This window comes from Anarhichas minor, unplaced genomic scaffold (assembly GCF_050575085.1).
Source record: "Anarhichas minor isolate MPS153535 unplaced genomic scaffold, ASM5057508v1 ptg000009l, whole genome shotgun sequence".
Lineage (NCBI taxonomy): Eukaryota > Metazoa > Chordata > Actinopteri > Perciformes > Anarhichadidae > Anarhichas > Anarhichas minor.
The window spans coordinates 852,392-866,180 of NW_027466455.1; the positions used below are offsets into that span (position 1 = coordinate 852,392).

At 43.1% G+C, this 13,789-nt stretch overlaps 1 protein-coding gene across 10 annotated transcripts; it reads right to left on the bottom strand.

The window, feature by feature from the left end:
• Window positions 1-578: 578 nt before the first annotated feature.
• On the bottom strand, window positions 579-13,469 carry LOC142946001 (dynactin subunit 1-like). Of its 10 annotated transcripts, none has more exons than XM_076086962.1 (32): window positions 13,330-13,469; window positions 11,378-11,443; window positions 11,068-11,262; window positions 10,705-10,786; window positions 10,568-10,599; window positions 10,232-10,252; window positions 9,541-9,633; window positions 8,873-8,971; window positions 8,312-8,467; window positions 8,028-8,051; window positions 7,332-7,529; window positions 6,944-7,148; window positions 6,752-6,830; window positions 6,454-6,613; window positions 6,108-6,212; window positions 5,689-5,880; window positions 5,474-5,587; window positions 5,230-5,382; window positions 4,784-4,944; window positions 4,409-4,577; window positions 3,995-4,063; window positions 3,627-3,839; window positions 3,227-3,388; window positions 2,970-3,101; window positions 2,745-2,870; window positions 2,489-2,631; window positions 2,234-2,400; window positions 1,824-1,942; window positions 1,549-1,744; window positions 1,361-1,434; window positions 1,177-1,266; window positions 579-1,095 (listed from the first exon to the last, which is right to left on the bottom strand). In XM_076086962.1, the coding sequence occupies exons 2-32, from the start codon at window positions 11,417-11,419 to the stop codon at window positions 958-960; spliced, it is 3,909 nt and encodes a 1,302-aa protein (XP_075943077.1). In that variant the 5' UTR covers window positions 11,420-11,443; window positions 13,330-13,469; the 3' UTR covers window positions 579-957. The 10 variants fall into 10 exon arrangements, with proteins under 10 accessions (XP_075943077.1, XP_075943076.1, XP_075943081.1 ...); XM_076086961.1 differs by having other exon boundaries at window positions 1,824-1,945; XM_076086966.1 differs by lacking the exon at window positions 9,541-9,633.
• Window positions 13,470-13,789: the final 320 nt, after the last annotated feature.

The following is a 13,789-nucleotide window of genomic DNA, read 5'->3' on the forward strand; positions in this document are numbered from 1 at the left end:
ACTCACATTTTATTCATTTCAGTGACATATTGGTAATTTTTGTTCTATTGTAAATTAGTAGTATTCTAGTTGAATTCTCTTTTAGTTCTGGCATCGAAAGGTTGATTTTAAATATATTTCTCTGCACTTAAAATGTGTGTCAGGTGCTGTGTTCTATTAAAGTGGATGCTATGATTTCAAAGGACTGTTTTTGACTTGAGCCTTCTGATGCTTCTGTCCCACACAGAGCAAGCATGGTACAAAGATTTAATTGACTTTAAACATTGTTGTGGCAATATGTGCAATCAGAAAAGTGGCAGAGGAACTGCTTTAGCTTAGTTTGCCCGAGCCGATTTAATCTTGCTACATTTGATCATTTATATTCAAGCCTTTGGTATAACAACTTTAGTTAACTGTTACTAATATTTATTCTATTAATCTACTTCATAAAATGGGAGTTACTACCTTGGCATGACTAGAGCTATGAATGTACAAAAAACATCAACTCCCAATGTATACTTGTGAACTGGCAGTAGATCTTATTAGACTACAAATGACATACAGGTATATTTCATAAGCCGACATTAACACCAACGATGTTTATTGCTCTGAAGTGAATTGCTTTTATTGTCTGAATTATTACGAATAAAGACACAAACGGAAAAACATCAATGGGCGTGAGTACAGTAAAGTGACGTAGCTAGCTTTCTTCCATTCACTAAGTTATACAGTTTCAGTGAAAACATGACACCTTCATAAGGTGACATTCAGGAGTCAAACCCCTTTGAACGTCACTCAAAACACCAATATAAAGTCACTGCTGCGCCTCAATTGTATTAGTGCTTTAGTCGTTACTTTGCAACTATTTGATACAATTTCCTGAGACTGGTCAAAAGCAAAAAGATAAATATAGGAGAATGCAGGAAGGTTGGAATGAGAGCAAAAGCATTTCTTAATGTGTCAATCCTGGCAGTTCACTTAGACCATGAGGAGACGGTGCACTTTCTGCAGCTGCTGCTGTGATAGGACGAGGCGGTGAACTTGTTCCTGTCCACGGGTGCATGGAATGGCAACGCGTCCGACAAACACAGTTCCTCCCTGCTTCTCTTCCTTGGCCTAGGAAACAACACATAATGTAATGTCCCATTTCTTGAACTATTGGGACTGATGGTGATTGTATGTACTGTATGGTTTTACCTTAACAAAACCGGAGACGGGGAAGGTGGCAAAGTCAGAGGAAGCCTTAGCCCCAGACTGATTTGAGACTACATGTTCAGCTACTTCTCCCTGAAACCAAGAAAATCAAATGTTTGGTTTTGTATTGCTCCTAGAATCAGCTTATTGACATGAGGATAATAGAATATGAATCTGAAGTTGTCACCTTGAGTTTGTCCAGAGCATCACTGAGATACTGCAGTCGAGCTGTCTGCTCCATCAGCTGTGCGCCGGCACTAACTGCAAGAAACGCAGCAGAGGAAAGACAGAAAATGAACTGGGACACTCTGCTAAAAACGGCAACAAGCGCACACGCACAGAAGAAAGCCTATTAACTGAGACACAAACACACACCTGCTGTCTTTCCTGTGATGTCCACCACTTTAACCTCTGAACTCAGCTTGAGCAGGGTAGCCAGCAGTTGGTCGGTCCTGCGATAGATGCCTGTGTTTAGGCCATCTGGTGGCATGGAACTTTCTTTAGAAGCTTTTGGTAGTTTGGGAGGGCAGAGTGGGGGCAGGGAGGCCAGCTGGGCTCTCATCTTCTCCGCCTGTAAGATATACTCTTAAGTCAACAACACCAAACTTTATAGACAGCCTGGCATAATACTAACTCCAACACCAGTGTACCTTGAGTCTGTTGTTTTCATTCTTGAGGTGTTTAATGCCCAGTCTCTGGGCTTCCACCTGCTGCCTGAGGAGAGGGGAGTCCACCACCTGCACCGGTCCAGCCAGGGATGGAGGCAGACCTGCTGGAGAGCGAAAGAGAATGGTGAGAGACATGCAATCATCATGAGAGGCTGTGCTTCTCCTTTGACAGTGGGGTGTCTGGTAGGAATACTGTATTTAGTGTTTGTACACTGGTACAATTACACCAATTACAGGCAAAACATATCTCATTATCAGCTGTAGTTGTAGTAGTGCTGTTAAAATTTCTATTCAGAGGGTTGAATTAAAAGCCATCGCACTTTTTATCAAACATAAAATGGCAACATCTCAATCTCATAACATCTCAATCTCATAACCACATAGTAGTTCACCTCCTGCAGATCCCTGAACAATGGAGGCAATTCCAGAGGCAGACGGGGCTCTCAGGCCTTCGATGGTCATCTTCGATTGGTTATTAATGCGTAGTTTCAGCTCTGCCTTCTCCGCCTCCAGCTGGTCGATATCAGCTTGCAGGGCATCCATTGTCTCCTCAAACTCCCTGCAGGTGAGGAGAAAAGAAGGTGAGCGAGCGGGAGAGTGTGTTGAAATGCGATCATTTCTTCCGTTTGCTTCTTTGTCGCCCTTACTTTTCCTTCTTCTTTAGCAGGGCGAGGTTCTCGTCCAGTTTGGTCTGAATCTTCTCCACCCGTTCATCCGCGTCTTTGGTGGAGGTGTCCAGCTTCTTCTCCAGCAGGCTCAGACGGACGTTGGCCTCACTCAGCTCCTCACCCTGGGAAGAGGTGAGGTACCTCAGTTAAGCCTGCTCTGTTACGGATTCTTTCTATTTCAAACAGACTTATGTAGAACTGAAAGGTTGAGTGATTTTTTGCTCGAGTGTGTCACCTTGATCTTCAGGGACTTCTTGACCTCCTTGTTGACGGTCTCTCTGTCTTCTAGTTTAACTCCGAGACCCTCAGCGTCAGACATCTCGCCCCTGACGGTGGATGCTCTCATCTCCACTGGAAGACTCTGAGGATGTGAAGGATGAAATAGTAAGAATTGGAACAGGGAAGACGTGATCAACGGCAGAAACGTGTTATTAATCAATCAGAAAACACCCTGGCATACCTTGGCCTGTGGTTTGTCAGCATCGTACTCTCCTTCCTGCATGGCTGTGGCCATCTTGTTCATGGTAGTGATGATGGAGCTGCAGGACTGACGCAGGCATTCTGGTCCATTTAGGCCGCGAGAACCATACACCTTGTAGAAAAGAGTGAAGATTCAGATAGTACAATAACAGCTTTAACCTAAAACAAACCACCTATGTCTACTTGTCCCAAAACAACAATAAGTTCAGCAAGAATCCCCAACCACTGATAGTTTACCTGCTCCACAGCCTTGCAGGCAATATCCTCCAGTTTGAGAGGGTTGAGCCCCTCCTGTTCGGCCAGCGGAGCAATCATCTGACCTCCAGCTGCAGCCACTTCCTGCAGCACAGCCACCACACGGGTCTGCTGGCGCCTGCACTCCGTCAGCGACTCCGACACCTCACATGGGAGACATGACAGTCAAATAGTGGGTCAATGGTAATTAGACAGTGTTTTAATAAATCATGTCACATTTTCCAAAACGGGGGCGTGCCGACTAAACATCTACTGTAGTACTTCATACAACCCCACTCCAAACTATCCCTTTACTGGTACAGTGCTCGACTCTCACACAGCCATTTACCGAGTGTGTTAACTTACTTGTCTATACTGTATGTGTGTTTTCTGTATCCCATACCTGTGGTCCAAAGTTGAGAGCAGCAGGTACTCCAGCTACATCTGTTCCAGGCATGCGACGGCGGATCTTCTTACAGAACTGTTTGATATCAGAGCAGGAAGTGTCCAGGTCCTTTAGAAGGACAGCGAGGCCAGAGCTCTCCTGACCTGCTCCCATGAAGGCCCGCAGACGAGCGACCTCCACTCCCATGCAGTCCAGGACACTTTGGGTAAACTGGAGGTGAGAGATTGGGATTGGTGACGTTAGGAAACCCTATTGGTATACTCTCATTTTCGTTTTACTTTGCTCATCATAGGGATAACATTCTCAGAGAGAAAGAAGTTCTCTGTACTCTGTAAAACTGTTTATAACAAAGAAGCTTCAAGTACCTTAATGTGGTCAGCCAGCTGCACTGTGCAGTCTTCAGTGTGATCTGCCAGATGGACGCTGTACAGTTGCTGGAAGACAAAATAAAAGTAAGAAACTTTGTATGAGAAAAGATTATAATTTATTAAAATGAATGGTTGTCTATGTTTTAATGTCCATTTCATTGAGTAGATTGGTTGCACACATATACAAGAACATAGCGGGTTAGCATACATTTTTATTTGATAGCAGTTGTAACACAAAAGACTCATTTAAAACCATCACATAATAGTTTTAAGATGAACATCGAAGGATTTGCACAAATCGTAACGTTAAGAAATTGGATTGGAATTTTTTTGTACGTTTGTTTAGAAGATTGACCCAACCCCGGTAAGATCTTAAATATACCGTTTATATAAAATGCATTCTTTTGTTACCTGATAGTACTTGATGGCCTTAGTCAGAGGCTCCACCTGAACGGTCTCATCGAGCTGATCTTTATGCAGCAGGTCGATGAAATAATCCAGAGAGCGCTCGTGGAAGTTCATTTCAGAGTAGAGTGTACCCATGCGCTTAAAGACCTCCACGCTGCAGGTATTCAGAGCCCTCGAAGGAAAAGAACAGACGAGACCAATTTTGTAACTGAATCAGGTTTCCAAAATCACAGCCACAGATGATTCATATTCTGGAGAGATTGTATTGCAAAAAATGATAATTCTACTTTTATTGCAGCCCGGACACAATTCTTCCAAATTCTCTGATAATAGCACATTTTATATCTGACTCATTTGTGATGTAGCTGCGGCGCTTACTGTTCGTATTTGTGCAGAATGGCCTGCAGCAGGTTGAGGGAGTAGACCAGTCCTGAGGCGAAACTGCGCTGTTCTCCTGGAGGTCCTCGTAGCCCCGTTCCCTGAGCCAAGTTCCCATTCAAGTCAAACTTCTCCTGGGCCTGTTTACTGATCAGCTCAGCCTACCAAAGGACACACACAGAAGCCTTAATTATAGGAACAACCTAGGCACAGAAAAATGGCAGTAATAACAGTGATCAGGATTCTACTGCTACACACACACACACACACACACACACACACACACACACACACACACACACACACACACACACACACACACACACACACACACACACACACACACACACACACACACACACACACACACACACACACACACACACACACACACACACACACACACACACACACACACACACACACACACACACACAGCTCCATACTTTGCAGATGAGCCTGGGGATGAGCAGAAGGACCAGAATGCAGTCGTGATCTCCACCATGACGGAGGAAGGAGTCCGGCATGAAGGAGGTGAGGAGGGATACCTGTCTATTTGACTGGGCCACTTCCATTTTCCTCAGCTCCATCTCAATGGCCTAGAAACACAGATTAGAAGCAAATGCTGTTCAGTGTGTAAAACTGGTAAACTCATCATTCCTGGCACAAGAACACATGAAGGTCTCCTACCTTGGCATAAGCCTTGGTCTCTGCAAACTTAATCTTGAAGTCAAATAGTTCAGCAGGCGGTTGCTGAACTTCAACATTCGCATTCTGCTGGCTGATCAGCTCCCTGTTGGCATCCTGATGCACAGAGAAAAGGCACATACAGTGTCAGGGCATCCAGGTGTCGGCCTCCTCATCCAGTGTGTACAGCCTATGATTATTCCCTCTTCTCCACCCACCTGTAGGCTGGCGGTGAGATCTCTGTATTTGTTGATGGTCTGCTGGTAATCCGCTACGGTCTCCTGGGCAGCCTCCACCTTTCTCTCAGCCTCTCTGACCTTTGCTCCACTCAGATCCACCTGCTCCCTCAGCTCCATTTCCGTCTCCCGGCCGTTCTCCTGCAGCTCATCGTTCATCTCGTTGATGGCCTCCTATTGTTTCAGGAAAAGGTTGTCAGTGACAAAATCCTATTTTTATCTTTCCTTTTTTGACCTTTAAACTCATTTTCTGGTTACTTATACCATTACGTTGGCACGAACGTACCTTACAATGAGAATGTTAATTGTGAATTCTTGCTTAGTGTATACATGGTTTGTATTTGTTTGGAAATAGAAACGTTAGTGGTTTTAATAGGAATCATGAATGCCGTCGTACTGACCAAATCAGTGACGGTTTCTCTCATCTCTCTGACTTTCTCCTCCAGGTCGAGGTTCCTCTCTGTCAGGGTCTCCACCATCTCCTCTGAGCCCAGAGCAGCATCCACCTGGTACAGTAACACACAAGCATATTTGTACAGTGAAATTCTGAGGTGGCAAACGAGCAAGAACATTCCTAGTTACTTTAAAATGTACCTGAGCCTAAATCATTCTGTCAATAACTGTATTAGACTTTGTTTATTTTATGTGCACTGTAGTGGAACCCACAGAAAGCAGCATCAGAGACTCATAAATCATCTCCTTTCTGTAATCCTATTCCTCCTCTTTCTTGCGTCTCGCTGACTTTACCTGCTCCTTGAGTTCATCGATGATGGCCTCCGCCTGCTTGACCTCCTCCTGCAGTTTCTCCTTCTGGGTCCTCAGAGTCTCCAGCTCAGTGTTCTTCTTCTCCATCTGCTTCTGCAGCTTCACATGCTCCTGCTTCTCTGAAGTAGACAGGTCACGCATCCTGAGGAGGAAAAGGAAAATTAAAACAAAAACAAAAAACGTTGATGGCCAAAACTGCCAAATACCAATTCCAGGCCTGGTCTACATGGACCTTTTTTAATACTGTAATCAAAAACAGCTTTTTAGACATTTGACTGACCGAACCAACGCCTCCTTTAGTCTGCCATTCTGCTCCTCCAGCTGTCTGACATGGTAACTTGAAGCAGCTCCATCTGAGCCTGCAGGAGGAGAAGAAAAAAAGGCAACAGAGTGAGGGAAAGCAATGCATAAAAAAAGAAGAGGGAGGGAGAGACCAAGATAAAGGAGCCGTTGTGGATTAGTGAGTCCAAACCTTTCTCTGAAATCTCATGTCTAAGGATCTCCAGGTCCATGGCGAGCTCCTCCACTTTCTCTTTGAGCGTGTCCACCTCCACTTGCAGTGACTCTGCCCGCTCTTCAGCCATCTCTTTGTCCAGTGTGGCCATCTCTATGGCGTCCGCCGTGTCTGCCATCTCCTCCATGTAGTGGTCCTTTGACTCCTGGGCCTCACGGGCATCCTGGGAGGAGGTACAAAATAAAACTCTATATATGAAGACAGTGGAGCTGCTTCCTTCATTCTTACAGGCTTCTTATCAATCACTTCATATCCTTCAAATTAGTATTAAATTAATCTTTGTCACAATATATAGTAAATAGAGATAATGCTATATTTCAGCCCTACGAAAAATGATTATCTGCACCTTCTTGGCCTCTTTGAGTTGTTTCTGCAGCTCAGCCTGCTGCTCCTGCATTTTGTTCCTCCACTCCTGAAGCTGCTCCAGCTGGATCTTGTGTTTCTCGAGCTCTTTCAGCTTGGCTTTGTCCTCCGTCCGCTTCATCTTCAGTGTTTCCAGCTTCTCCTCCAGGTCCTTGACCTGAGCTCGCAGTGATTCCTCCTCCTGAGAAGGATGGTTGGGCGGAGGGGAGAAGCGGAGAGGACGGTTTGAATGTGCTGCGTTCAGAGGATTTCAGATGGAGGACTAACTGGCTTTCATGTGTGCTCAAAAAATTTATTTGAAGGCAGCAAAGAAGCATAAAATCATTGATCAAGTCCCACCACCAAAAAGTCCAGGTGATGAGAAATGACCCCCAAATTAATGCAAATTATTTTCTCCATCAATGGACTTTAACCTCTGTCCTCACCACCTAAACAGGAACCTAACAATAGCATTAAAGAGCAGATTAATACATTCCCTCCAAACACAATGCATTTCATTTAGTATCTCAGATAGTTAGGCCCATGCATCATCATCACCACATAATTCACCGTGAGAACATTACAAAACCGAAGTTAAGTATTGAGAAGGTGTGCCGAGGGGTCATTTTGCCCTCTGATGAGTAGTAATCTCATGCCAGGTATCATCAGCAGCATGCATGTAGCCATTAGAAAACTCTACCTGCTTGGAAGGGACAGGTTCCACCTGGTCAAACAGTGACAACATGGATGAAGTGGGGGAAGAAATGCAGAATATGATGGAAAAATAGAAACAAAAAGATGGAGATGTGACATACTGGCTAGAAGATCACATGTTGATCTTTTGTGCTGTTGATATTGTAAATAATTCCACATGAAAGTATGAAATGTGTGATTTAATACCACGTGATTATAGGGCCTTCTGGGCACATGTTTTTTAAGTGATGCGGACACTAAAATTGTCTCTTCTTGTTGTCAGTGACCCACCTTGCTTGTTGGAGTAGCCGGGACCGGGGCTGCCATTGCTGCAGGCGACCCGCCGGGCTGAGGTGTAACAGGAGCCCCCAGTGCACCCTGGTGGGGGGACAGGCCTGCTTCACTGACATCACCAGACAGAGAGGACGCCAGGCTCTCACGAGATGCCTGTTGACCAAGGCAGAGGTATAAGATGAGGGATGAAACAGAGGAAGACGGGGAAGATGCTGTGGTGTTATTTTAATGTCAATAAACAAAACAAAAGCTTCTCCCCCACACAGCTTTGATAAACCCAGTAGTATAGTGAACATCCCGTTTTACATGCTGCAGATTCATCTTCTAGCTTATGTGCTTAAATATAATCGTCCCGACTTCATGCATCTTCCCAGACTAAACAGTTCACCTCCCAGTGTCCCTCACTAGAGATGTTGTTCAAGTTCACACAGACACCACTTTGACTTCATTTATCTGCACCTGTGCACCGAAGGACCACAAATCACCAGTTTTCAGTGACGAAACAAATCACCATTCCCAGTGAAGTGACAGCTGTTACCCTGATATGACAGAGCGTACCATGAGGCTGGAGCGGCCGGAGGGACGCATCAAGAGGGAGGGACGCATCAAGAGGGAGGGGAGGGAGGTGGCAGGTGTGAGACGACTTGGAGTGCTCCACTGACACAGTGCATAGAGTGGTTTTTAAAACTCAGCTGCACTATACAGAATGAAATCTTGTGGTACTTCTTTTTCATACACATTATTTACAACAATCCGGTTTTTTATACTGTGTTATGGAATTTGTACAAGTGCAGAGTACTACCAGCTTCAGAAAATAAGTTTGAAAATGTAAAAAATGACATTGTATTTGACATCAAAAGACATTACCAATTAGTCCAATTGTGCAGCCATGAGGAGTCTACTATATAATACATAAATATATCTATTAGTTGACTTTCCCAATAACCAAAGGACTATTAAAACTATTCAAAATGGCCTTCCTTAGAGGCAAATATGTGAGGGATTGCTTTCTGAAGGGTCCATAATTATAAATCTCAATATTACATTTATCAAACTGATGGGATCCTGTTTGTCTTCTCTACTACAGTTCAAGAACAAGTATGTACTTCTTATCATACGACACAAAAATGCATGGCTTTTGGAAAGATTTCAAACATTTGAAGCGGTGCCCTTGATCTAACTTGCAAAGCAAAAGCACCCACAAGAAGCCGGAACAAATAACCAACGTTTTTCAGAATCAGCTGCCGTTTCAAATCATTCTGCTTTCCTCCACTGTCTGCTGTAGACGAGCTCACCTTGACAGAGCGGCGGGTAGAGGACTGGAGGAGAGGAGGAGGCGAGTTGGAAAGAGAGGGATGGACACACGCACGCACGCACACACACACGGATATCCGCACACACATCCAGTGGTGAAGCAAGATAAGAGATTAGCAGCACATAAGAAGCATACCCACTGTTAGTTCACATCCACTGATCATAGCTTTGACAGCTGCATTCACCATTTAACACCATTTTTAAAGAATTATTATTCTTGATAACTCGAGCCATAAAAGCAGAATAAAATGTGAACTCATGCAACTGAGTTAAGACAATGGCAACATATCACTGGCCAAAAGCAAAGACACAGACACCATCATTATGTCATTAGTTGTAATTTCCCCTCTAAATGTGTGGATGCCTTCACCAGAATGAAAAATCAAATGAGCAAACAAACATCTGGAATACAAACAAAAGTGTGGCGACAGAAAACCAAGAGGAAGTACAGTGAAAATCTATCAACAACAAAAGATGTCTTAATATCCCGTGCAAGTGTCGACACGTAAACGGGTCAAATAAATACAAAAGATGAGTTGCCATGTTAGTGTGAATAAAAACAACCAAGGCAAAAGCAAATGTGTTGAATTTAAATATTTCTACCTTCTTAACGTTCGCAGGTGTCTGTATTCAGAAAAACAAAAATAAGAAGTCAACCCAAGGGCTGAGAGGCTGAAACCTGAAACTCATTTACATTTTACAGAAAACAAGTCAGAGAGCGGGTTGATAGTCATATCACCACTCTTTGAAATGGATTTTAGAAGCTTAACTGGTGTGATTTATCTTATTCAACACAGCCGGTTAAGCCTTCATAACTGCTCTGGAAAGAGATCCACAGGAATCCATCAATCTTCAAAGCCAAGTCATGAAAACACCACAACATTTCTAAACTGACAAAAGGACGAAAAAAGCAGTGAGGTGCAAGTAATGGTTGCCTACCTGCTTGGTTGTTCTGGGAGTCTCAGGAATGTCTGGAGGAAACAAATTGAGAAATATTTATTATATTTAATAGTTCTTATTATTCACTTTGAGTTTCAAAAGTATGAATTTCAAACCCAGCTGTGGTTCACACGCACCTTTCTGTCTGGGTATCTTTGACGTGCCTGATTCAGGAGTATCTGGTGAGGTGGCGCTGGAGCCGTCATCCACCACCTGGAGCTGTACAGAGTGACAGAGAAACATAGGGGTGTGTGTGTGTGTGTGTGTGTGTGTGTGTGTGTGTGTGTGTGTGTGTGTGTGTGTGTGTGTGTGTGTGTGTGTGTGTGATCAGGATAACACAGGGATGGGAGCAGGAACAAACAAATGTTTATTTGTAATCACGAATTCTGAAAAAGAAGAAAGGATCCTCAAACATCCTATAAAACTGTTGACACTTTTCATACTAATAAAAGTACACAAGCATTAATCCTTACGTCACACATCACATTTATGCCACTAACCTGAGACTGTCTGACAAATATCCCGTGATTTTCCTCACAGGTGAAGTAGCGTTTCCCCTGCACGGTGCCATCGTTCTTGCCTTTTGCATCATCCAGTATGACGCCCACCCATTTTCCAGAGGCAAAGAGGGTGGCACCGATATAGGCAACAGTACCACGCTGACCCTTCCCAGTCACCTCCACTATAGAGCCAATCTAGGAGAGGAGGAGCAGAGACAAGATGACACACTGTGAGTACACTAGTTGATAGTAATTTGTTTATTTCCTGCCATTACTTCCTTTCTTGTGTATGTATTGAACAGTGACCTACCTTTGGAGGTTTGGTAGACTCCACTGTTCCTGCGCTGCTCATTTTGCTGATCAGTGGGCTGGTCAGCTGGAGGATTTGGGAAATACGGATGGGCAGAAGAATGGGGAAAGATGAGGAAATGTGGGAGAGAGAAAGTATAGGAAGGTTGGTTACCAATGGGAATGAGTTGTAAGGTGTGAGACATTGAAGAAGGAAGGTTAGGTCATTACATACCAGAGAACTATTGTTTAAATTTCTGAATTCCTCAGGAATGGTATCTTTTTATATCTTTATCTTGGTCAAATAGACATAGTTTAGTAGGAATATGTAAATCATTTTTAATACTGTACATTAGACCTGCAAAAGACTCAAACAAACAGTATTTTATGTGTAACAATAATGCCCCCTAACTATCCCTACTCCAGCTATTAAGAGCAATCTTAGGAATCAAAAACAGTCAATGACAGAGAGAGTCTTAAGGCCATGAGCAAAGAAACACACTCATGCAACCAGTCATGTGTCATGGACCACAAGAGACTTCCTGATAAACAAGTCACATCCCTGCCTTGCTCACACAAAGATGCTCATTCAGAGTAGAGTCTAATTCTTTTACGGAGCTGTAGGGACATGTGAATTCACGCTGCCTCAGTTTTAAACCACAGGGCAGAAATCTGGGTAGGAACCTTTTTTAAAGCCTCATGACAGAAGCACAGAGATAGTTGCAGAGTCATCTAGATTTAATGCCATTTCAGAATAATTGGAACAAAAGCTCGCCTATGGGTTAAACGTAAGGACAGAGACTTCATCTTCTCTACAGGATATCTAGAGTTACCAAAAATATACTCTTACTCGTTCTGTGAAGTGAATCCTGCATCCGATATACGGTGAGTGACACAAACATTACCTAGTAGGTTTAGACATTATAATGTAATAACTTATACTGCTGCTGTGCATCAAACTAAATTACCAATGATGTACTAAATTAGATATTATTCAATATTGAGGGTCCATGTTACTCACCCGGGGGGTATAAGAATGTCGCCTGTTCAAAGCCATAATAGCAAGTTAAGATGTTTTCACCTCCAATACAAAGTCTCAAGTGCTACTTTTTCTCCGCTTTCCCATTCCTTCCTCTTTAAAGAGAGAGAGGGGAAAGCAATACAAGACTGTGACTTTAGGGAGGGATCCTGGGTGCTGCATCACAACATGTCACAGCTGATTTGAACTGAGAAAGGGAGGGTGTTATCTAGCTGTTGTGTCTCCACACGAGAAAACACATGGATATTAGCTTGATACTTCACATGGAGTCACTTGGAGTGATGAGATGATGAATTTACTGGCCTGCTTTTATGTAGCTATAATTATATAAAAACCCAGAATGGGACATCGCTGCTGCGTTCCCCTTTCTTTGGTACATTTACTCCTACTTCACAAATTGTATTATCTTTAACGAACTAACATGTTAACAAGAACTCCTTCAATAAAATCAATCCATTGGTTAGCAGCTGTCAAAAAGTGGCTAACTTTAGCTAATGTTTCTTCGTTTAGTAACGTTGCTGGTATTTAAAAGGACCGATGTTCTTTCATAAAAAAATATATCAGCGAAGTATATCACACTAAATACGCAACGCAATACAATAACACTACAGCATTACGACAGGAGGAGAGGGTGGAATAATTGAGATAGGGAGAAATGTCATTAAAGACATTTAGCTGAGCTATTCTGTTTTCACGTTGCTGCATTATTAGTTTGATCTACGTACAAATAATCCTGACAGCCATACACAAAATGACTTTAATCACGTAGTTAACTTACGCTTTACTCTGCCATTTAGCTTCAGATAGACAGCAGAATTCAGTTAACAGCTAGCCGGAGTAGCGTTAAAGCTAACGTTAAAACTGGCCAACCCAGCTTAGCAAGCAAAGTACTGTTAAGAAGCTAACAGCTAACCTCTTTTCGTTGTTCAGCTTACCTGGCATACACAGAGTTTCCTGTCTTTAAATGCAGCACCTTGAGGTGTTCATGTAGACAAAAGATGTTCCTATGTTGTTATTTTTTGTCTACCTAGATCGGAAGTCTTGTAGTCTTTTCCGTTTTTTTGACAGGTCACTTCCGGTGGTCTGACGTGCCAAAGATAAGAAGAAAAGTGGAAGTTAGCGCCCCTAGTGGCTGCTCCATTCTTTATTAATAAACTTTATTTTACTACTTCTTCTTAGCCCACTGCACATCTGGGATTACTTTCTCTTTACAAGGTCTTTATGGGAGTTTACCATATTCTTTATCTCAAGAACCTACGGTTGGGGTGTTGTTTCTTTTTTGAGCACACTGCCATCATTATTACAATTATACATGTAAAATAAATGTACAGGTAAACAAAAGATATTGGAATTCAAATATGGATAAGGACGGTTCGGCGAAAAATGTGTGTAAAG